The 24271-nt window shown below is 50.2% G+C and overlaps 1 protein-coding gene across 1 annotated transcript in view; it reads right to left on the reverse strand.

Annotated features, from left to right (window-relative positions):
* RERE (arginine-glutamic acid dipeptide repeats) overlaps nt 1–24271 on the reverse strand; it is a 164604-nt gene that overhangs the window by 23535 nt on the left and 116798 nt on the right. Inside the window, 1 exon segment of the mRNA XM_030231967.2 lies at nt 20108–20188. Within this exon segment, the coding sequence (XP_030087827.2) occupies nt 20108–20188 (81 nt within the window).

Below are 24271 nucleotides of genomic sequence, written 5' to 3' on the forward strand. Positions count from 1 at the left end.
CAGGGGCACCCTGGGGCTGGAGCCACCACGGGGTTATCAAAACAGGGACAGCTCAGGACCTCAGCCTTACACACATCTGTTATTTCCTACTGTATTTATTGTTTATTATAAATATACATTTATCTATTTATATATAAACGCTTATATATAAACATTAGAGAATATAATAATATATTATATATAATTATATATTTATTTTATTTTTGTATTTTGTGTATATATATAATTTTTATTTATTTAATTTTTGTATATATATTTTGTGTATATATATAATTTTAATAGATTTATTATTTTTTGTATTTATTTTCTACTCAGCTTTCCCTTTGCAACTTGCATTATAATTATATATTTGTTTTATTTTTGTATTTTGTGTATATATATAATTTTTATTTAATTTTTGTATATATATTTTGTAATATTCTATATATATATATATTATATAAATTTTAATAGATTTATTTATTATTTTTTGTATTTATTTTCTACTCAGCTTTCCCTTTGCAACTTGCATTATCATTATTCCTGGGGTCAGAAATCCTGATTTTCTCCACCATTTTTATCTGCAGTAATTTAACTTTAGCTCTGGTGCTGCACACAGCTCTCAGCCCCTGCCCATTCCTGCAGCCCTGCTGGGATGTTCTGAGCCCTGGCACACACACAGGGCCAGGGGATGAGGAGCAGAGCTGAAGTGCCTCTGGAAGGTGGCACCAGGGCTGCTTTCCTGAGCCAGCAGTGCTTCTGTTCCTCGGCACAGCCCCATGGAGGCCTGGGTGCCCAGCTGGCCCTGCAGCCCCTCCCTGCCAGCCCCTGGCCAGGGCAGCCTCTCCAGATCTGACCTCACACACAGGACAGAGAGAGAGTGGGATAAATACCCAGATAAGCTAATGCCAGCTCCTGAGGAAAGCTCTCAGGGCACTGTCTGCTCTGGATTGAGCCTCTCCCACTGCACTTCCACCTCCCCATCACTACTGAGACTGACAAGGAGGATTTACAGCACAATAGCCAGAACAGGACCTGCTCATGGAGGTGCCAATTATCCCTTGAACTGCACTCTCTCTTTGCACCAGCTCCATAATTAAGGTTCTTGGTGGGTATTGCTGGAGCTCAGGCTGAGGAACAAACCCCAGGTCCCTGCTGCTGGCCACCTTTCCAGAGCCCAGGACACAAACCATCTCCCCTCCAAAGCCAAGGGAGCCTGCTGGCTGGGGGCTGTGTCAGTGAGAACCACCACGAAGCCATAAAGCACTGCCAAGCACCACGCTCCATCCTGTAAACATTCCTCTATTTATCTGCCCTTCATTACATGCACAATCTGATTATCTCTGCACATCCTCAAAGCGACAGCCAGGGTCACCCTATAAAATATACATGGGAATGCTGCAGCTAATGGCTGAGCAGGCAGGGAAATGAGGGATGGCAGGAGTGGGGAACCACAGCATGCTTGAAAGGGATCATCACTTATAGCTGAGCATTTCCTGAGGTGATAATTGAATGACAGTGGCTGGGAGGAAAATCCATTTCTGAGCTGGGAAAGGGCTGTTAAGAAGAGCTGGTTTGTGCTGGCAGCATGTAATGGCTGCCAGGAAATGGGAACAGCTCCTCTGCTCTGCAGAACCACATCCAGCACCACCAGCTACTCAAGCCCATTTAAATATCGACAGATTTTGGTCATTTCAGCTGCCACCCAGACTGCCTGCTGTTGTGGTTTGCATGTCAGCTTTCATTAATTTAAGTGAAAGGCCAATTTGTGCATGTGCACGACAAAGGGACACTCTGAGCACAAGGACAGAGCACTGTAGCATTGTCTGCTTTCATAATTCCTGTTCAAACAAAGTATTAAAAATTTAATTCTGCTATTCAGCAGGGAATTAATCCCCCTGCATCTCAGGAAGGTGTACAGATGCTGATTTGTTTCCCAACAACTGAAATTAGGCTTGTAGCGATTAAGAAAGTTTTACTACTTCAAAAGTATTTTCATTATTTCCTCATGCCAGTTCCACAAATAGAATCAAACCATAATCACCAGAACCCGAGCTGTAACTGTGAGCTTTTTTTGCTGCTAGGTGAGTGCTTCACAGCAGGAATTCCAGTTGGTATTTGAAGCAAGCCCTTGCCAGAAGTGTCACTTGGGATCAATCCTGTCACAGTGCAGCCCTGGCCGGGGTGACAGAGCCTGCAGGGCTGAGGGCAAGCTCTGACTGCAGCTCAGTCCCCCTGGGCTCCTCTCTCTGCACCACTGGGGAGGGATAACAGAATAACCCCAGATCCCCTCCCCACCCCACAGCAGCACCCCAGCCCAGGGAACCCCCATCCAGCTGGAAACTCCCCAGAGGAGGGGGATGACACTCTGCTGATGGGAGGAGAGGATTGCCAGGGGTGATTCCCCTTGGCAGAGCACACTCCTGGCCCTGCCCCTCACCACAGCAGCTCCCAGTTACCTGCCAGCCCCAGTTCAAGCCCCCCACTGGTCCCAGTGTGGGACAAGCACTGCCTGCCTGGGCCCTGGAGCTGCTGCCCCTCTTTGCTGCCCTGTAGGAAGCTGTCTCCTGGCCTCCCCAGTCAAGTCAGAATCCAGTTTATTGGCAGGCTTTGTGTTACCAGGTGCTGGACACTGAGAAGATAACATCCCACAAAACCAACAAAACAAACCCACTGAAATAAACAAAAAATACAGACTCTGAAAATTTGATCCCATTTTCCATTGGGCGAGGAGAGCTGAGGGGTGAGGAAGAATCAGCCACTTGTTTCTCAAATGTCCCACTCTGTAAGTGCTTTTATTTAAACCCAGAAATCAGAACTGAAGGTGCTGTGACACCCCCCAGCAGCAGCACTGCTTGGACCCCTGATGTGTCTGAGCCCTGACCTGCATTCCACACTTCCAGGCACCAGATGTTTCAGGTTTTGCAAACACATCTGTGCTGAAGCACACAAAGCCTGGCCTGTAAACGTGCACACTCCCCTCCTCTCCCAGCTCCTGACCCCTGGGGGAGCTGCTGGGGTCTGAGGGTTCCTTACAAGGACAGCAGCAATCAGAGAATACTGATCATTACACACAGGAGAGAAACTCTGGAAATTATCCCCACTGCTAATAAGGAATGGGAAGATTTAATCTCCTGGAAATGACAATTTTAAAAGCCCTCACACCTGATTATCTCACAATGTAAACTATCAGCCCCTCTGATTCCATGCTGAACACAGACACAATGTGACCTCTTAATAACAACCACTAGCACAGGATGTCCAACATCTGAACAGCCAGAGGGAGGAAGAATCCCATCCACTGTGCACCTGGAAAGCATCAAGAGAGCTCAGAGAAACCAGCAGCTTATCACTGCAAACCCACATGGCACAGGGGGAGAGGGAGGATGGCTCCTGCCCTGAGTTATGGACACAGCCAACACAACTCTCAGCACCGCCCTTGCCATTAAACCCTGATTTTAAACAGACTCTTCTCTCAGATCTGCTCCCTGAACAGCTGCTTTCCTTCCACTGCTCTCCAAGAACAGCTCCCCAAACCAGGAGATTTTCTAGATTAAGTGGGGGAGGTTGAGGGGTATTTCAGTGTTTTCCTGTTTATCAGAGCAATGTAAGAAAAGAGGAATATTGAAGCAGGACATCAAGCAACCCCCCACCCCCAAACCACAAAGAACTGCCACGTAAGCTGCTTATCCCTCAGTTATTGTTGCTTCCCTCCAGTCTCAAATTCTTTCTGTCAGGAAAAATCCTTAGCAAGCAAAATGTAACTAGAAGACAAAGCTAAGAGTTGTAAAGCAGCATTAGGAAGAGCAATTCATTGTAGCTCGCTATAATACCTACCCAGTGAGCTCAGAAGTGAAAGAATTACCAGTTCTTCCCAGCCCTGTTCCGCCCTGCTGTCTCCAGCAAACATGAATCCCAGCTGCTCCCTCAGAAGGTGAATTTGATCCCCACAAGCAGGGGAAAGGAAAAGGGCAGCAGGAGTTTGGGGCATGGCTCGGGGCTCTGACTCCTGAGCTCCTGCCAACAGAACTGCAGCTCAGCCCAGAGCCCCTGCCCTCCTCTCCTGCCCATCCCTCACCCAGACACTGCAGGCACTGCCCCAGGCAGGAATTCAGGAACCCTCCCCTGTGCCAGCCAAGCTGTGCCAGCAGCCCTGGGGACAGGGACAGCCGCTCTGGGCAGGAGGTGGCAGCCCTGACCCTCCCCTGTGCCAGCCAGGCTGTGCCAGCAGCCCTGGGCAGGAGGTGGCAGCCCTGACCCTCTGCCCCTGTCACTGCCCAGCCTGGCAGGAGGGAGCAGTGGAATCAGAGCTCGGATTCAGCAGAGCCCTGAGGTGTCAAACCAGGAGAGAAGCCCTTGGAAGGGGGAACTTCACCCCGCCAGGAAGGGAGGGACATGTTCCACCAACACCTGCTGGCCTCCTCCTCTGGGAGCCTGGCTGAGGTTCCACTCGTGGGGCTCCTGGAAGGACAAACTGTTATTAACTGATAAGCTGCAGCCCCAGAGCTTCTCAGAGTGCTGGAACACTGATCTCCAACCCCTGCACTGTCTGCAAACAAAACTGCACACAGAAACATCCTGCTCTGCTTCATCCCTGATAGCCACAAATCCCCACTGCCTTCTTCTCTTTAAACCTCTCTGAAACAGGTTTGCTTCCCCTGCAAACAAACCCACCATCCTGTGGCTCCAGACAGAGCACAACAGCTTTCATCTATTAGAAAGTTTCATTTCATTCTGGATTTCACTGACTACAGCAAAATATCACACCTAGATAAATTCTTCAGGAAGATGCAGTGACCCAGAGGCACAGCTGAGTGCTGGAAAACAGCCTGACATGGAAATTCAGGGTGCTGATTTGGCTGCCATGTGTTTGCATGGAAACTGGAGTGATAAAAGTGGATTTGGGGGGGACACACTCTGATTTTCCCTTCTGCTGAGGAAGATTTCCATTGGTGAAACAAGAGCAGTGCCTGACACGGTGCCAGGCTCAGCCCACAGGCCCAGGCAGGGCACAAGGAACATTTCCTGCACATGGACACCTGCACCTCCTGCAGGGCTCTGTCTGTGCTGGAGGGCTGGGGACATTGTGACAAATCCTCCTGGGAGCCCCCAGCCCCTGCCTGTCCCCACCCAGGCTGCTCCTGCCCTGCACAAACCCCAAATGTCACAGCCTCAGCCAAAAGCCCAACCTCCAGATGCCAGCTCCTGTTTGATCACAAACACATCCGAGCCCCAGGCAGCTGCCACCAGCAAGGCACAGATCTGCAGTGGCAGGGATGGAGACAGTGCCCAGCTCTGGGAAGGAAACCCTGTGCCATGTCAAAGACACACCACAAGAGCTATTTTCTCCTTAAAAACCCATTTCACTGTGCTTGGTCTGCCCACATGTAAGCACAGGGGAAGTTGTGAATGTCTCATGTATCATCCCACAAGTAATTCCACCTCTCCTGCTTCCCCCTCATTAAACTCAGCACAGTAACCCTGCTAAGACACAGGATCTGGTTTGGGTCCATCCTTGCAGGTGCTGTTTGTGAGGTAAACAGGCAACTTCTCCAATTATTTCTCTTTTTCAGGCCTGACATGTGAAATCAGTCTGGAATTCAGCCCATTCCCACAGGATGTGAGGGTAACCAGGATTTCCTGTGCCTAGACACTGCTGTCAGCAACTGCTCCCCAGCCAACAGGGCAAAAGTGACATCTTTGGGTGGGAATGAAACAAAAGCTGCAAATTAGGACCTGTGTTTTCATGCAAATGGTGCCTATGATAAAACTGAAAGGGAAAACACTGAAAATTATCCACGAAACCCTGGAACCTGAATGGAATTTTTCCAGTGTTATTTCTCACAGCAGCCCTGCCACCTCTTTAAAAAGTCCCACGGATCTTTCCTACACAAACATGCTCAAGAGGCTCCACAAACACCTGCCAGGCAGCTCAGGCATGTGAGGATTCCTGGAGTGTTTCTTTTCCCTGACAGTACCTGGGACCTGCAGGCCTCTCCCAGCCCAGGCAGGCAGGAGTGGGTCTGTGCAGGGAGCAGGAGCTCTGCACCTCCAGCTCTGGAGCATCAGTGATGGCAGAGCTGAGCAGCACCCCAGGAAGAAAAGAGGAGCCTGGGGAGCAGAACAACCCAGGAGCCTGAACCCATCCATGTGCAACACTGCAGAGAAAGGCAGGAGCAGCTCCTGGAGGTTTGTGTAAATCCTGCACTGCAAACCCTCCCACTCCAGTGAAACGGGTGTGCTGGAGCTGCACTCGGAGCTAGACAAACACCAAAACATTAAAAGAGTAGGAGATGAAGCAGCAAATGCAGAGAAACACCCCTCACAAATAAAAACCAAACAAAACCAAAAATAACCCCAACAAATCTGCAACTAACACAAATGATTTCCTCATAGTCAGTCACAGCAGTTCCCTTGAGCACACCCAACCAGAGCTCAAACAGGCACAAGTTCCCACAGCACCCACAAAAATTCAAGTTTTCAAAACCACATCAGAAGTGGAGAAAGGTCTGTGAGTATCACACACAGCTGAATGAGAACAGCTCTGCAGGGGCTGTGTTTATTCTGGTCTATTTTATACCCTAAGAGCTGAGCTCCACCCTGCCCAGCAGCTTCCCCCCACCAGAGCCCCACAGCAGCAGGACAGGTTTGTGCTCCTCTGTGCCCCTGATCCACCCCAGCCTGCAGAGTGGGCTCCTGACTGAACCAACCCACTGCAGGTGCCAGACACACCAGCACAGCCTGGCCCTGCTTCACTGCAGGGCTCAGGTGGGCTCAGCTCCTCCTGAACAGGGGCTCTGAACCCCAGAGGAGCTCAGGTGAGCTCAGGTGAGCTCAGCTCCTCCTGCACAGGGGCTCTGAACCCCAGAGGAGCTCAGGTGAGCTCAGGTGAGCTCAGCTCCTCCTGCACAGGGGCTCTGAACCCCAGAGGAGCTCAGGTGGGCTCAGCTCCTCCTGCACAGGGGCTCTGAACCCCAGAGGAGCTCAGGTGAGCTCAGGTGAGCTCAGCTCCTCCTGCACAGGGGCTCTGAACCCCAGAGGAGCTCAGGTGGGCTCAGCTCCTCCTGCACAGGGGCTTGAACCCCAGAGGAGCTCAGGTGAGCTCAGGTGAGCTCAGCTCCTCCTGCACAGGGGCTCTGAACCCCCCAGGAGTTCAGCACGGGGTGCCCTGGGCTCCATCCAGAGGTGCAGGACCTGCAGCCTGTGTTCCCTGCCTCTCCCAGGGCAGCTGGGGAGCAGGAGCAGCCCTGAGCCAGCCTCGTCAGCATTAATTGTGCTGGAGGCAGGGCAGAACAGCAGAGAGGAAGCACAGCCCTGGCAGCACTCCCTGCCTCCCTCCCTCCCCAAACTCTGCTCTGGCAAGGTGGAAATCCCCACTCTCTCTGCCCTGCAGATCAAGGTGACCTTGGCAAGCAGGGGAATGGCCTCAGGGTGTCACCTGGCCCAGGTGTCCCCAGCCCTGTCCTCCTGGGGACTCCCAGTCACAGCTGAGCTCTCATTCAGGGTCAGGCAGGGCAGACCCACCAGTGCCCATCCCCTGATTTCCAGGAGCTCCTTCCCTGCTCCACACACAGAATTATCCCTCTCCAGAAACTGCCCCTGCTCAGGAGCTGTCCTGCTGCCAGCACAGCAACCTTCCAACTCCAGGTGGAGACTGAACAGAGTATTTGGGAGCTCAGTTACACCGTGGGCTCCTCTCACTGCTGAAGGAGAGAGGGTGCATTGCTGGGGAGAGACTGACACAGAAATATCTGAAAAATCAGAACTTCTCTTTCCTAAAATATGAAGTCCCTGCTAGTCTGAGTTTGGGTTGGGGTTTCGTGGTGTTGTTGCTGATTTTTTTTGGGGCTTTCCCCTCATTTTGACGTGACCTTTATGGAGTGGCACACCCAGACTGAGCAGTGCCCCAGAAATGCTGTTTACCCACAGCCTGCAGGACTCCATCCACAGTTCCAGCTCAGGGATGACAACTAAAGCAGCCAAACATAATGCCAAACTCACTTTTCAACGTTTCCCATACCTTTGCTGTCTAAGTTCCCTTGAAAAGGTCAAAGCAGAACTTCAGCAGCTCCAAGAAATGTGAAACCCTGGCGCTGGCACAAAGAGCTCAGCCCAGCAATTCCGAGGTGATTCACAGCATCTGTTCCCTGCTCCTTAATTGCTGCAGCCATCAAGGCTCGTGCAGCTGCAATCTGTAGGTGCCAGCAGGGCAGAGCTGTGACTCAGGACTGTACACACGGGACGAGGGCTGGATGGGAGTCCCTGCACGGGCTGGGAGCCCCAGGGACTGTCACTGACACAGGAGCAGCCCCCTGGATTTCTCTCAGCACCTCTGGTAATGTGCTCCGTGGAAAAGCTGCCAGGGAGGGGCAGGTGGGGTCATTCCAACCACAACCAGCAGCTCACCATGTCCCTGCTTCCCTGCAGCAGCCACATTCCTATTAAATAAAACCTTCTCAGAGTCCAATGCAGGATTTCCAAGTATCTCCTGGGCAGTGCTGGGCTGCAACTCTCTGGTTACTCCAATTAAGACTTCCCTCCTTTTCATCCTTTAGCTGAAAACCATTTGCATAATTTTTGAAGTCTTACAAGTTTAAGACACACAGATTTGTCTGAACCAAACTATTATGAACCTTAACACAGAATAAATAGGTGGCAGATAGGAAGGGCAGTTTTATGCCCACAGGGACAGACCATTTCCTTTCAGAAGCTCTAAAAGCAATGCTTTTCTAAGCCAGGCAACAAGAAGAAAAAAAATCTCTCCCATCAAATGGCCCAGAGTAAGAACAGGAGGTGGAATTGTTAAATCAATACAACTTTAGCACAGCACTGAGGGAGGGAGGCCTTTGTCCCTGTCACTTCTCCACAGCAAGGTGAAGGTCCAGTTACACAACCCAGAGCTGCCCCACAGCCTGGAGCTCCTTCAGCAGAGGGGTCAGGAGAAAGGAGTTTTCCACATGCTCCTTTAGAGCCCAGGCTGTGCAAGGTTTGTGGCACCTATTTTTCAGCACATCTCAAGGTTGTGCAGAGCAAAACCAGGGCCCAAACCAACGTCCCCTGTTCCATTCTGCCCTCCCAGCTCCTGAGCCATGTTCCAGCTGCACTCCTGAGTGCAGGAAGGAATCCAGGGAGGAAGGGCCCAGCTCCTGAGCCATGTTCCAGCTGCACTCCTGAGTGCAGGAAGGAATCCAGGGAGGAAGGGCTGTCTGTGTGACAGAGCTGCAGAGCAGCCAGACAAGCTCCAGGGAACACAACCACCACAGCCTGCCCAGCAAACAGCAACTCACTGCACAAAGGAAATTCACCCTCAACCCTAAAGCAACTTCAGAAAGGGAAGATGACAGATGGAGAGCAGCAGACTGCAGGAACAGGGCAAGGAGAGAGGAAAGGGCTGAGTTTAGAGCTTACTGGGGTTTCTTTTGGTTTTACTTTGGCTTGTTTGTAGGGGAGGTGGCATGATTTATTCCTCCAGTTCCCTCTCATTGCAGCTGAGGTAATGAAAGACTTGGGCTTTGGCAAAGATCCCCTCCTTAGCCATAAAAATAAAAAAGAACTGTAATTAAACGTACCAGAAACAAAGCTAATCAAACTCAACAGTAACAAAGGGCAGCAGAAACACGTTCTCTGTATCAGACCTTCCTCGCTGGCCCACAGCCCAGAGTTTTCATTACATTTTTTTCCTTCCCCCAATTTCACAACAGCATTAAGCAGCCCTGGCCCAGGATGCCTCAGCTTTACAAACTCTATTTGCAGGAGATCAGCTTTTCATGATCCAAAAACCCAGCATGTGGAAAGTGTTAAGTCTTTCATGTAGTAGAGGAGGTTCTTAAAACTTCTACTGTTCACCTCAGAAATCTTGGAGCTTCACAGCCCATTAGAGGTTTGTGAACCACAGAGAAGGGCAGAGCTAGCAAAATAAATCAAGAGTTCCTGGGGATGTCCTGGTGCTTTACACAAGAGGCACAAAGCAGGCCCTGGGTTGAATACCAGGCAGGACTTCTCAGATTGCAGGAGCAGAGAGTTTACAGCCTGGAATGTGCTCTCCTCTCTTTGAAGGGTCTGGAGGCATCCTACAAAATCACTGCTTGTGTCAGGGGCACTGCAGGGGAAAAGGGAGCCCACAGAGTGTCTGGGGGAGGGTCAGCCCAGCTCTTCCAGCCAAGAACAAACCATTTCACCATGGCAATAAAAGCACTTACCAGCACCTTCTCCAGGCCAGATCCCTCCCTGCTGGACAGGGGTTTGGTAGGGTAAAACAAACAATCTTCCCTGCCAATGCTGCTCATCCCAGGTGACCAGAGTCAGGAAGATTTCCCAACCAGAGGACGTCAGCAGCTGGGATTTTGTCATCGTTCCTGTAACACCCTGTCTGTTTCTTAAGGCCCCAAGTTCTCAAATACAGCAATTACCCTGAGAGCAGCTCCTTCACTTCCAGCTCCCAAAGTTTGCAAAGAAAAGGGCAATGGACAAACTTAACCTTGGAAGATCTGAACCAGAAGGAAACACGCCTGTCACCACTCTGGGGTTTAAAAAAGGAGATGCCAGAAGCAGGAGGTTTTCTGTGGAATCTGCTTTGAGGCATCACCTGCAGCTCTCAGCCAGCCTGAAGCAGGAAGGGAGGGAAGGCTGGAATTGTGTCCTGCAGGATGCAGCCCCTCCTGGCTCCAGGGAAAAGGCACAAACACCACAAACAGGGGATCCCAGCCCTGCAGGATCCTTATTCCTCATGAGCAGGAAACCCAAAGCCTGAGCATTTCACAGCTTTTCCACACACAGCAGTCATTAATGCACCTTCTGGCAGGGAAAGGAACCCCTCCACACCCCATAAATCCACCGTGGTGCAGGTGTGCAGGGCTCTGGCTGACACTCACAGCCCTCCTGGCACCCTGCAGAACAGGAACAGGAGAAGTTCACCCAAAGCAACATCACCCTCACCTAGGAGTAATCACCAGCATCTTTATGTCCTGACAATCTGAATTCCATCCCACTCCTCAGTGCTCTCCCTTCAGACACAGACTGGAAGGGAAAAACAAAGCAAAAGCAAATGCAGCAGATTTCCATGTGTGATGTTAAATGTTTCTTCTGCTCCCAGAGCCAGTTCTACCCACAAACTGCTTCACCTCCCCTGTGGCACAGCCTCTATTCCAGCTCCCCATTCTCACTTTATTCCACCATCCCTGTAATTCCTGGGAGTCTTCCTTGGCATGAAAAAAAAAACCAAGCAGCAAAATCCCCCAGTAATCAAGCACTGCTTCTTTTTTACAGCTGGCTGGAAACAAAACTGACAAAATGAGTGCATCTGTCTCCTGGAGCTGTTATTGTGTTTTCTCCCAGCCCCAGCAGCACATCTCAGGCTGTTTAGGAGAGACTGATGTGCTGGGGCTGCTCTGGGCCAGGCAAGGCAGTGGGTGCTGTTCTCCCAGGGCCAGCAGGGGCAGGAGCTGCTGCCTGAGCCCACGATCTCCTGGGGAAGAACCAAGTTCATTCTGGGCTCTGTGGCAGAGAGGCTCACCCGCAGGACACTTCATTCTCTGCCCACAGAGGGCTTTTCCTGGGGCACAGTCCTTTTCCCCAGCTGGCTGCTCTGAGCCCCACACAGGGCAGGCACAGCACCCCGGGTGTTTAAGGACCCAAACTCTGCTCTGACTCCCCTGAACACGGCTCACAGCACGGCTGAGATGCTGGTGCTGGTTTACTCCTTGAACTCCAAAACTCAGAGCACTCTGCTGCAGAAGCTCTTGCAGCTGTAATCTGTGTCTCACTCTGTGAATCCCACAGAGAGCAGCACAGGGGATTACCTGCAGTGCTCCTCTCCTGCAATCTGTGTCTCACTCTGTGCATACCCATGGAGAGCAGCACAGGGGATTACCTGCAGTGCTCCTCTCCTGCAATCTGTGTCTCACTCTGTAAATACCCACAGAGAGCAGCACAGGGGATTACCTGCAGTGCTCCTCTCCTGCAATCTGTGTCTCACTCTGTAAATCCCACAGAGAGCAGAACAGGGGATTACCTGCAGTGCTCCTCTCCTGCAATCTCTGTCTCACTCTGTACAATCCCATGGAGAGCAGCACAGGGGATTACCTGCAGTGCTCCTCTCCTGCAATCTGTGTCTCACTCTGTGAATACCCATGGAGAGCAGCACAGGGGATTACCTGCAGTGCTCCTCTCCTGTAATCTCTGTCTCACTCTGTACAAACCCATGGAGAGCAGCACAGGGGATTACCTGCAGTGCTCCTCTCCTGCAATCTGTGTCTCACTCTGTAAATCCCACAGAGAGCAGAACAGGGGATTACCTGCAGTGCTCCTCTCCTGTAATCTGTGTCTCACTCTGTGAATCCCCACAGAGAGCAGCACAGGGGATTACCTGCAGTGCTCCTCTCCTGCAATCTGTGTCTCACTCTGTAAATCCCACAGAGAGCAGAACAGGGGATTACCTGCAGTGCTCCTCTCCTGCAATCTGTGTCTCACTCTGTGAATCCCCACAGAGAGCAGCACAGGGGATTACCTGCAGTGCTCCTCTCCTGCAATCTGTGTCTCACTCTGTAAATACCCATGGAGAGCAGCACAGGGGATTACCTGCAGTGCTCCTCTCCTGCAATCTGTGTCTCACTCTGTGAATACCCATGGAGAGCAGCACAGGGGATTACCTGCAGTGCTCCTCTCCTGCAATCTGTGTCTCACTCTGTACATACCCATGGAGAGCAGCACAGGGGATTACCTGCAGTGCTCCATTCCCAGCAGGATTACACAGATGCATTTCTGCCAGCAGTTACCTGGATTTTAAACCATCAGCACTGCTCTGGGACAGCATGTCCCACAAACAGCACTGCTGTTGACATGCCTGCTTTCTTTTTGCCTTTCTGAAAGCCATTTCCAAGCTCTCAAGCCCATCTTCAGTCGGTGACTGGATGGGGAACAAACACCACGAAGGGTTTGATGCATGGCAGCCATGGAAAAGTCTTGCCAGGCTGGGACACTCAACCATGAAAACAAACTGCACAAATCCTTTACCAGACACCTATTTTATGTACCTGCAATTCACAGGACCTCAGGGTTGATGTCTGAGTACTTGATACAATCTGACAACTGCCAGGGAATTAAAAAAGCTGCTGGCTTTCCTCACAGGGAAAGAAAATACAGAATAAATATACAGCTGTTGATGAACAAAAGCATTTTAACCAGAGTCACACATACCCTTCAGCACAGATGCAAAAGAGAATTCACAATAGGAAAATAAACAAACCGAAATTCCTTAGGATGGTGAATTATAAACAGAAAGTAAGGAAAATGCAGTGGAACAGAACTCTGAGGAGCAGCATTGTGTTCCCTCAGTTGCTGAGGAAGGCTCAGACAATATTGTATCAATTACCCAAATAATCTTGGCTTGTATCTTTGACTACAGACTTTTCCCTACAAAGCAGAAATTGTCCTTTCTGGCTCCCTGACAGAGCTCAATGCAATTGCCTAATGGCCCTCTTTTACTTGCAACAATATTTTACTCCTACCTACCTCTAAACCTTCAGAGAAAAATAAACAATGAGATCCAATCTTGTAATGTAAAATAATAAAAAAAGCCACTGGAGTGCAGAGCTGATTTATTGCCCGTGCTAAAGTCAATTCTAGAGTCCAGCTGGCACAGAACACCTTCTGCTTTAATGCTCTCCATCTAGGATGGTTTCTTAGGAAGAAAGTCAAATAAACAGCTCATTTTTTGAGCTGATGACGCTGTAAATTACCTTTGGCATACTGAAGTAAAATGATACAATTGAAAATTAATCCTCTTATTGTCTTAAGAGAACACTTAAGAGATTTAAAACAAAAACAATAAAAACAAAGCACATTTCAGGTACTTCCTTTCTTTGGTTCTGTCTGCTTCAGCTGGAATTGAGACAGGCAGGTTTGGGAGAGGATATTTTGGTCCTTGGGAGCTGGAGCCAGTCCTTAATCAATCATTAATCAATGAGCACACACGTGGCACAGGCCAGGGGAAAGGGCTGCTGAGAGCCAGGCAAGATAAACCTCCAGGAGATGGGAATTCACTCAGGGAGCTGGAATACAGGAACACACCTGGATGGGCACCTCCAGGAGATGGGAATTCACTCAGGGAGCTGGAACACAGGAACACCCCTGGATGGGCACCTCCAGGAGATGGGAATTCACTCAGGGAGCTGGAACACACCTGGATGGGCACCTCCAGGAGATGGGAATTCACTCACAGGACACACTCAGGGAACTGGACTAAAGGCACACACCTGTATGGGCACCTCCAGATGAGAATTCTGCCTGCCAGGAGCTGTGCTCACCTGAACACCTGCAATCCCTTCAGAGATGAAGAAAGACACCATGGTGTGTGTGAGTTAAACCTTTATGTCTCTTTAAAGGCCTTTCCAAACCCCCTGGTTTATTATCCAATAAAGTTATGACATTTGCAATAGGTTTAACAGTTAAACTTTTGAAAACAAACCAGAGCACAGGGAACACACACACTGAACATCCCTCAGCAAACAGCCCTCAGCTCAGAGCCACCTGAATTCAGGAATATCTCCATCTGAGCTCAGCCCCCAGGAGCTCAGCATGTCATTACACTCCTTGGCTTTGCCCAGCCTGCTCCTGGTGAGCAGCACCGAGGGCCTGGCTGCAGCTGCCTCAGCACCCTGCCTCACCTGGAGCCAAACACTGACTCGTGCTCCTCCTCCCTCAGCTGAGACTGCTCACAAAAACAGGAAAATGAAAAAATCAAAAGGCAGCAGGCTCCCTCCAGAAGAGTTTGTTATGCAAATGACTCGGTGGTTTCACTTACACAGGAAAAGCAACTGCTGCCTCTGCCCCTTCTGCTAGCTGGACTGAAGCCCAGGAGGATTTTTGCTGTGACACAGGAAAGTCTCAGCCTCTGCTCTGCACTGATTTGGGGAAGGGGAAGCCCACGAGCCCCTGAGTGAACAGGAGCAGAGCCCTGTGCCTGCAGTGGCCACGCTCTGGAAGCAGCAGCAGAGAGCAGATGAAATGAAAAGAAGCAGTGGCTGTTTATGTTGGCAGTCGCTTCAAACTCTAATGGAAAATTTCAGCTCTGACTGCATCCAGGCTAGAACAAGTTATTAAAGAAAAAGGTTCAGCTTTCAAACAGAAAAGGCTTCCTCAGCTCGTCCCTCTCGGAGCACCCCCGCAGCAAAGACAAGCAGGAAATAATGTGCAGTGTATTAATATTCCATCAGAGGGGAATATGGCCTCAAATAAAGCACATTTCCTTGGGGAGAGCAGGCAGGGATAAAGCCCACGCCACAGCCACAACAGCTCCTGCTACAAACAAGGCTCACCACTAAATGCAAATATTAAAAAGCCAATGTAGGGCTAAGTAATCACTTTATACCAACAGAGCAAGAGATATTCATCTAATTATCCCCCTGCTTTGATCAAAGGCACTCTGCTATTTGAACAATTGTGTCCAGGGAGAAGCTCTACCTTTCAGATGCTCGGCAGAGCCTTGCACAAATATTCCTGGGGCTGCTGGCTGCCATCAGGAGTGCCAGGGGAGGGGACAGACACCTTGCCAGCCTGCACATATGGTAACTGCACTGACCTTTCAGCTACTACACATTTGCACTATATTTAAGTGCTACTCAGGAAGCCAATATTGTGTATTATGTAACACGAGATTAAGCATTAATGAGGCAAGAATAAAATTGTTTATCTAAACCCCAATCTAAAATTAAACAGAAGTTTATGCTGAAAGCTCACACTGCACTCGTTCTGCCTCCTAAGACTAACAGAGCACAGCTCATTTAGTCTCTGAGGTAAGTCCCAGCAGCATTTAATTTGAAGAGGAAGATTTTACTATCAGAAGAGAGACCATTTTTCCTACAGAAACGATGGATATTGAGCTCTTCTGTGTATAAATACAGCACACTGCAGGTATTTCAGTGTCAGGAAACAGCCAATATTCATAACTCCTGTTTACACTGTGCTTTAGAGCTAAATAAAGGAGCATCCACCCAGAGGCAAGACCTTTGGATTGCACTCTGTCATCCCTTGCTCAGCAGCCAAGCCCAGAATCACACACACCACAGATACCTATGTGCTCAGCAGGGAAATTCAACCCCAAATTAGCCTGGAGTCTGCCTGCCTGCACAAAGAGCCACTGTCCTCCTCCTGGGCTGCCTGCGAGGAGCAGAGAGGGGCACGGGGACCCTGCCCACAGCCCTGTGCCAGGAACTGTCCCCGGGGAACACAGGAGCCTCTGCAGAGCCCCAGAACGTCCCCAGAGCTGTCACACTGCTCTCAGAGGGCCCAGAGTGCTCCGGCCCAGCCCCAGGAGAGACAAGGTGGCTCCAGCACCTCAATTCAGCCACAGCCAAGGCCATGGCAGGGTGGCAGGGCAGGAGGACAGCCCTCCTGCACTAGGAAAGGGACAGTGACACAGCCCCCACCCCTGGGGCACTGCTCACACAACTCCCCTGGCTGCAGGCACTGGGAACAACCCTGCTCCTGCTGGGCCCCTGAGCACTCAGACAAACTGCAAGGGCAGCCTGAGCTTCTGAGAGAGCAGCACAAGGACAGGCTGAGCAGCAGGAGCCAGCCCTGGGTCCCAGCAAGGTGACACCAGGAGCTGGCACCCTCCTGCTGCTGCTCTGATGGAGCCACTGCCCTGCAGGAGCCCACTCCCTGTTTCTGTCTGCCTCCTGCACAGAGTGAAGCTGTTCCCAGGAACACAGGAAGGCAATCCCCAGCCTTGGAGGCATTTAAGTACCTTTATCCCAGGCCTATCACAATGCTGCTGCTTCTGAAACTCTCCAATTCAAGTAGCTCAGAGTAATCATCTAAAGAATTCAGAGCAGAATGTTAAATACTCGGAAAATCCTGTATTATCACAAAGTTTTAGCAAATGATCCCAAAATGGGTGGATGGGAGGGGAATAAAACCACATTTAAAGCCAAAGGAGACAGTTAAGGAAACTGCTGCCAGCTGTGCACCTTTCATTCTCACAACATGGGAATTTAAATGAAAGTAATTATCAAAAACTGCTCATGCCACTGAAAAGCCTCCAAAATTCACTTCTTCCCATGCAGAGCAAGCAGCAGTGCAGCTAGGCAGGAACCAGAGGAGAGCAGGGCAGCTCATCAGCTGCAGCCAAGGGGAAAACACCCAGGGTTAAGATAAAATGAAGAAAGCTGCACGGAAATAGAGGAGAAGGGGCATTTCAGACAGGGCAGTGGAAACCCAAGAAGTTTCAGGAGTTTCATTTAAAAATCTCCTGGCTCAGGTACACGGAGGCACTTTTCCTCCAGGTGAGCACTGAGCCTACATTAAAGCTGCACCTCCCTTGATCCATTGCAGTTATTCACTCCCACGTCCACTGGGAACCCCTCCCGGACATAAACATGGAAATAAACTGGAAATGTGAAATAAACCAGCCGAGGGGAGACCCAAACAAACACACCTTTGATATGGAATAAACATTCTCCTTCATAAAGCTTTTTTCTTTAAGGATTATCATTTAGAAGAAATAATTAAAAAATCATTGAAAAACTACGTTAAACTAGTGCAAACACACCCTGATAAACACAGGCTTTTCTCAAAAGTCATTGCACACTAACTGTGGGGGCACAACTGAACTAGAACATTCCTCAACACTGTGAGAGCTCAGTACAGCATGGCCTGATTCTCATCTCTCACCAGGGCCTGTTACCTTCCCAAAGCAGACAAAAATACAATGTCACGTTCACCTCCACATCCTGATTTCCTGCTCAGCAGCCTCAGCCTGGTTTCACATGAAATAACATGAAACAGGCCTGGTCTCTACAAGAATTCCCTGCTCCTGTTGTATTCCTTTTCTCCCACTGTTTCCATGTTCCAGGTTTGGGGTGACACTGGGGAGAATTCCCCCAGTGAAGGGTCTAGGAAAGGACTCCTTTCACAGAAATCATGGCAATAAGGAGATTTAACTTTCAGTGGGGATTGCTGAGACAAAACCCCCTGGGTCCCCTCCCCACACCCTCCAGTGACCAGGAAGGAAAAACTCTGAATAAACCAGATGTCCAAGAGCCACTGGGGCACGCCACTGCAAGAGTGCCCCTGACACATCTTTAAGCACCTGGAAGTTGCTTCAAGTATCCATCTAACAACTTTTTGGAGTTTTATTAGTTAGCCATTATCCATTAGTATCCACTTAACAACTTTTTAGAGTTTCACTGATGTTAACTGGAGGCTGATCAAGAGAATAAAGCCTTTTTCTGGTGTTTCTGGAATTGCTACAGGGTTACTTCACACTGCAACAGAAAAATGGCAGGCAAAGTATCTGAAATTATCCTGGTGATGAAAAAATGCAGACAAATTAATCCCACAGCCTTGTCATTTACATTACTCATTATTCCACTTTAGGGAACAGAAGCAAAACTGTACAGTCAAATATTTACTGCAGCCTTTATGCTGCAATGCCTTCCTACAGCAGAAGGGCTGTAAATTTGGGCTGGAAAAGATTGGGAATTCAAGAAAGCAGAAGTGAGGCCTGTGGGCAAAAATAGGAAGCAGAGATTATAAACAACCCAGGGTAGGTCAAAGGTTATTTGTAGATCAGTTACCACAGGGGCTAAAAAAACCCCAGAGCCCAAACCCATCCACATGATTCTTCCCACAGCTCAGACTTAATATTTAGTCTTCCCTGTAGTAAAAAATTACACCTAATGAAACAAAAATATAACACTTGAAAAATGAGAGCTTCTCTGAGGTTTAACACCACTTGCAAAACTTTTACAGAAACCCCAAGGCCGATATCCAAGCTCCAATGCAAGAAGTTAAGCAGCACAAGCAGGGGCAGGCACCTGCCCCAAACTCTCCCTTTTTCAGGGGTTTTTTCCCTCCTCCCCCCTGCAAAATTTTTTTCTCCATCACAAAAAATAAAAACACCATATTACATATTTAAAATATAAATTTCCATTTATAAAGACACAATACTTCAGAGCTGCTGTAATTCAAACTCAGAAGAGCACTTTTGCCCCTCAGCAACTTTACCATCAGCAGAATTCATTTCTAAAAGCAAACCCTGATTTGTTCTAGACCCATTCTGGGGGATATTCTGGAGGAAAGAGGAAAGGTATGATAAGTGTAGGTTTGTCAGATGCTGATAAGATCCATTCTATCCCAGCATTCCCTCCCAGCTGTCACCTCTCAGGCCTCCACACCTCAAAATCCAACACCAAGACTGGAGCAGTAATCTGAGTTTCCTTTCTCAGCAGGATGAGTGAACCCGTAATTGTCTCATCCTCCCCTTCCTTTTTAACTCACACAGTGTTACTATTTACCACCCAGAGATCTGTGCTATCACAGGGCTGTCTCACAGGATCCTCTGAGCAGAATGGAACCATCCCACAGAAACGGAGAGCTTTTCAAATACCATTACAGCCAGGCTCTTCCCCAGCCTGCACACCTACACAAGTCTGAGCGCTCTGCGGCGCCTTCCATCGCTGACACGCTGCTAGCAAACACTCCAGCTCCACTTCCACGGAGCTGCCTCCCTGCTAAAGCCAGAACAAAATCGAAAGCACTTTCCCAAAGGCTGGAGGACACCTGCAGGACAGAGCCCGAGGCTCTCTGGGGGCAAACGGCAAAGGGACCGGCTTCCCAAGGTGTCCCAGCCCCGTGTGCGGGGCAGGAGTGCCCCGGCGGTCCCTGACAGGGTTACAGAACCCCCGGAGAACCCCGGGACACCTCGGAGCCGGGCAGGGAAGAGTTAAGCAGAGCCCGCACGGTGCGGGTCACAGGCAGAGCCCCAGCCCATCGATGCCGCTTTGGTTTAGGTTTTCTTTAATTACCCGATGCCACTCGAGCCCCACCGGGTGACACAAAACGTATTATCCCGTCCTAGTGTCAGAATTTAAAATTAGATTCGCTCTCCATAAATACTCTTCACCCAGGCTCAGTGGCTCCGTCCAGCCATGACGATTATTTTATGTAACATCTTTCACAGCCCAAGACCTAAAAACTGCACTAAAAACCAGCAGCTGCCTTGGCTGGCTGAGGATTTCTCTTCCGTTTATCTGAGGACAATTCGGGGTAAAAAGAAAAGAGTTTCGCAAGATCAAACAGCGAAGCAGCGAGAGAAAAAGCGAATTACATAAAGTCCAAATGTACTTACGGTCTCCTTATTGGGAAGCAACTCCTTTCGGATTCTGAAGAAGTTCTTGCCGTACTGCCTCAACCCCTTAATAAACCGTTTCTGTGATAAAAGATAACAAAAACAGCGTGTCAGCAGCAGCAAAGAAAAAACGTAAAAAAAAAAAAAAAAAAAAAAAAAAATTAAAAAAATCCCCAAACGGCGGCGGTGAATCGGGTCCGGGAGCCCGGGGAAGCGAACGCACCTACAGGGCTGCGAACGGGGAAAGGGCTCGGGAAAGGCACCGAGAAGGCACAGCCGCATCCCCCGCCGAGTTCAGCGCTCGGAGCTCCGCCGGAGCCGCGGCCGGGGCCGCTCGGGGCCGGGCAGCGCGGGCAGAGCGCAGCGCGGAGCCCGGGGCAGGTGCCGCAGGGGTTAAAGGCTCGCAGCCCCCGCGTTCCTCGGCGGGGCTCGCTCGGGCCGGGGCTGGCAGCGGGGCCGGGGCCGGGCGCGGAGCGGAGCCGAGCCCCGGAGCAGCCGCGCAGGGCCGGGCGGAGGCGGCGGCGCCCAGCGTGTGATGGCGGCGGGGCTGGGCGGGCGGCTCCGCGGGGCGCGCCGCAAAAGGCGGCCTGGATCGCCGGCCCCCCTCAGCCGCGGGCCCGGGCCCGGCCCCGGCACCGCCGCCGCCGCCTCCTCCGCCCGCCGGGCTCGGCCCCGACACCGCCCCCGGCAGCCCCGGCAGCGGCCGCCGCCCGGCCCCGGCAGCCCCGGCAGCTGCCAGCGCCGAGCAGCCCCGGCCGCGGCAGCGCTCCCTCCTCGCTCCCGCTCGTCCTCTCTCCCTCCTGCTCGTCCTCGTCCTCTCCCCGGCCCCTTCCCCCGGTCCAGCCGCGGCCGGGGGGCTCCAGCCCTGCCCGCGGCCTCTCCCGGCCCCCGCACATCCCCACAGGAGCCAGCGGCAGCAGATGCAAGGCTGAACAAAGTGCCTGTCTCTGCAAGGGACATTCTAGAGAAGGACTTCTTCCTTCCCTGTGCACAGCAAAATAAAAAGGCTTCTTCCTTTCCTATCAACACCGTACGCAGGTATAAACAACAAGCAAAAAGCAAATTTCTGCCTGCAAAACCAATAGGGGATGGTGAATATGTGGGCCCTACTATTCCAGGGAAAGGAGGGAAATGAGAACTCATAATTCTCTAAAAAGAAACAAGCAAAAGAATAAAAGGCCTTTTCGTTTCCTATAAACACTGTGTACAGCTATAAACAACGAGTAAGTAACAAATTCTGTCTGCAAAAAAGATAATGGATGCTGAGTACATGGGCCCTACTATTCCAGGGGAGGGAGGGAAATGAGATTTTAAAATCCCCTAGAGAGAAGCGAGCCTCAAGTTGGCTTAATGTATTTTGGATCGCATCTTTTTGCAAACATCTGCTGGAAGGAGGTGGGCAGGGATCAGAGGCTTCCATGCTGTGAAGGGCACGAGGAGTCCCAAAAAGGTGAATTCTCTGCTCAAATGAAGGGCACGAGGAGTCCCAAAAAGGTGAATTCTCTGCTCAAATGAAGGGCACGAGGAGTCCCAAAAAGGTGAATTCTCTGCTCAAAGGTGCTCACAGCTCCCAGCACAGCCCTGGGTGCCAGGGAAGAGCCTCTCTGGAGCCTCCTGCTCAGGATCCTGCAGGTCTGCTCCCACAGGGATCTATCCTCACCTAACCCTGACCCTCAAAACCAGCAAGACTGCAGAGTTCGCCAAGAACGTGCCCGGGGGCACGGAGACGGGAATTAACCAGCGCTTGTAAAGGCTTGGAGATTACAGTGTGAGATTTACTCAGACCCACCTGCTCCTTGCAGAGCACCCGGCAGTGAAGCCTTCCAGGGGTGCTGAGCTCCCAAGCACAGGAGGCTTTACTGAGAGCAAGGTGCCAGCCCCCAGACCCAGGCAGAAGTCACCCAGGTACCTGCAGGGCACAGCTGCTCCCTCCTGCACTCACACACTCATTTTTACCAGGTGAATTGTCCCAAGGAATTCTCATTATGCTGGGGTGGGAGGGTCACTCCCCTGGCACCACTAATCTCTGGCTGGTGCTCTGGGCAAGAGAAGGTGGCAGCAGCAGTGACAAACACAGCCCAACACCACTCCCAGCATCCCAGAGAGCAGTGAACTCCATCTGCAGGAATTCAACCAGCTACATGGGGAAACAGGGAAAGGCAGGCACTGCACAAAATGAGAACACCCAATTCCTATTCCTTATTTTGCCCAAGACTTACTATGGTGCCCTTGAATTCTTAGGCAACCATTTAATTTATTTTTTAAGATTTAACCAAACTATGTTATATTTGGGTTGTGTTGTGATTCAACTCTTTTAATAAAACTTATGACAAACTGTTTTCCTTTGACCCCATGGGATGCCAGAAGTCCCTCCTGGAAATGCAAGCCTAGCACAGAGCCCATCAGAACAGAATCAGAGGGCCCTTGAATGCTGCTCCAAATTCCCAAGTAGGAATGAAGTCAATCCTTCTGGCCAATTCTGCTGTCACCTTCACTGATGTACAGAACTATCCCTGGGCCACTGAGGCACGGAGATACCCAGCTCTAAAGGAGCTTTGTGCCTCTTGGAAAGGCAAGGGAGAGACACTTCTTAACATACAACTAACAACAAAGCACACTAAATATCATTTCAGAAACTCAGAAATTCTAGAGCTTAATAATACTTTTTAAAAAAACCATTTTCAGATTTTTCTTCCTATTCTAGACCTCCATTAATTCAGACATCATGGCCCATTGTCCCTGCAGCCAGAACAGGACTTTTCTCCAAGTCAAGGCCAACACAGACCTCAAAATGGCTTTACACAAAACAGAACAAAATAGCTGCACACCAAATCCGAGGTGACCTGTTGCTCCCCGGTGCCTCACAAAGCAGAGTGGCTGACACTGATTGAATTTGCTCTCCCTGCACAGATGACATGCACCAGTGCTGCAGGAGATGCTGCACTGCTCACAGGAGGCATCTGAGAGCGACAGCTGCCGAGCTAAAATAGCCTCAAACACAGGGCTGAGGCTCAGGCCCACGGATCAGTCTGGGTGAGAAGTGGAAGAGGCTCTGGAGCACAATGGTTTCATTTTTACAAGTACATAATTTGGATTTTTAGGACAAACATTTCAATTTCACCACTTCTGTTTAACTTTAAAAGATTGCTTATGACAGGATTCTGTCAGCATTATTGTTTGTGCCGCTCACTGAAGACAAACTGTGCCACAATTAAAGAAGTGCTGTGGGGAATGAGGGCTGGGGAGCAGCTTTAGGAAATCCCAGGGCCTGACAGACACAGCTCAGTTTTATGGGGTGGTTTCCATGGCTATTGACCAGCCCCAGCACGAGGCCTCCTGCTGCCATTTGATAATTTGATGAAATGCATCAGACGCTGCAGCATCCTGCGTGCCACAGGAGCTATAAATAACCCAGCAGACGTCTGCCTGCTGCTCCTTGCAGGTCCCTGCTCCATCCCCAGGAACAAACCTCCTGACAGGACACACAGAGCCCCTCTGGGCCTGACAGAGCTCAGCTGGCACGTTTGGCACGGGGCTGGCAGTGCCAGGCCTGAGCTGCTGCGTCAGGGCTTCCACCATGGCCAGACTACAGCCTGGCAGGAGGAGCTGCCAGCCCTGCACCCCCTGTGCTTCTGCACCCCACAAACCCCAAAGGAAGCTGCTGCTCAAAGGGTAAATCCACTGCAAGAACAGCAACCAACCTGCTCAGCCAACTTCCAGCTGAAGATTTCCACCTGAAACCTTCAGGAAGGCAGCACAGCTCTGATGAACCTGCAGATTCACCACTGCTATTAACCAGTCTCTTCTGACGTGGTGCTGCAATCCAGTTCAGAGCTCATTATTTTCTCTAAGAAATTCCATGTGCTGTTTCATTCCCTCCCTATGATTTCCACCTGGTTAATGAGTGAAGAGCATTGTGTAATGCAAAACATTTACACACAGGGCCTCTTCTGATCTTTCTCAATCCAGGAAATGAGGATTTTATTTCTCAATCTTTCTAATAAAAAAAAAAAAAATCAAATCACCTCTTTAGACCATGTCCAAGAACAGTAAGTTCTTCTCTCAACCTTTTCCTCAATTCTAAGCAAACACAATGGGAGATTTTGCTATTATGAAAGCAATAGGTTTACTGCACGTCTGGGAAGGTTTTTTAGGTAGATGCCA

The sequence above is a fragment of the Serinus canaria genome, chromosome 21, assembly GCF_022539315.1.
Source record: "Serinus canaria isolate serCan28SL12 chromosome 21, serCan2020, whole genome shotgun sequence".
NCBI lineage: Eukaryota > Metazoa > Chordata > Aves > Passeriformes > Fringillidae > Serinus > Serinus canaria.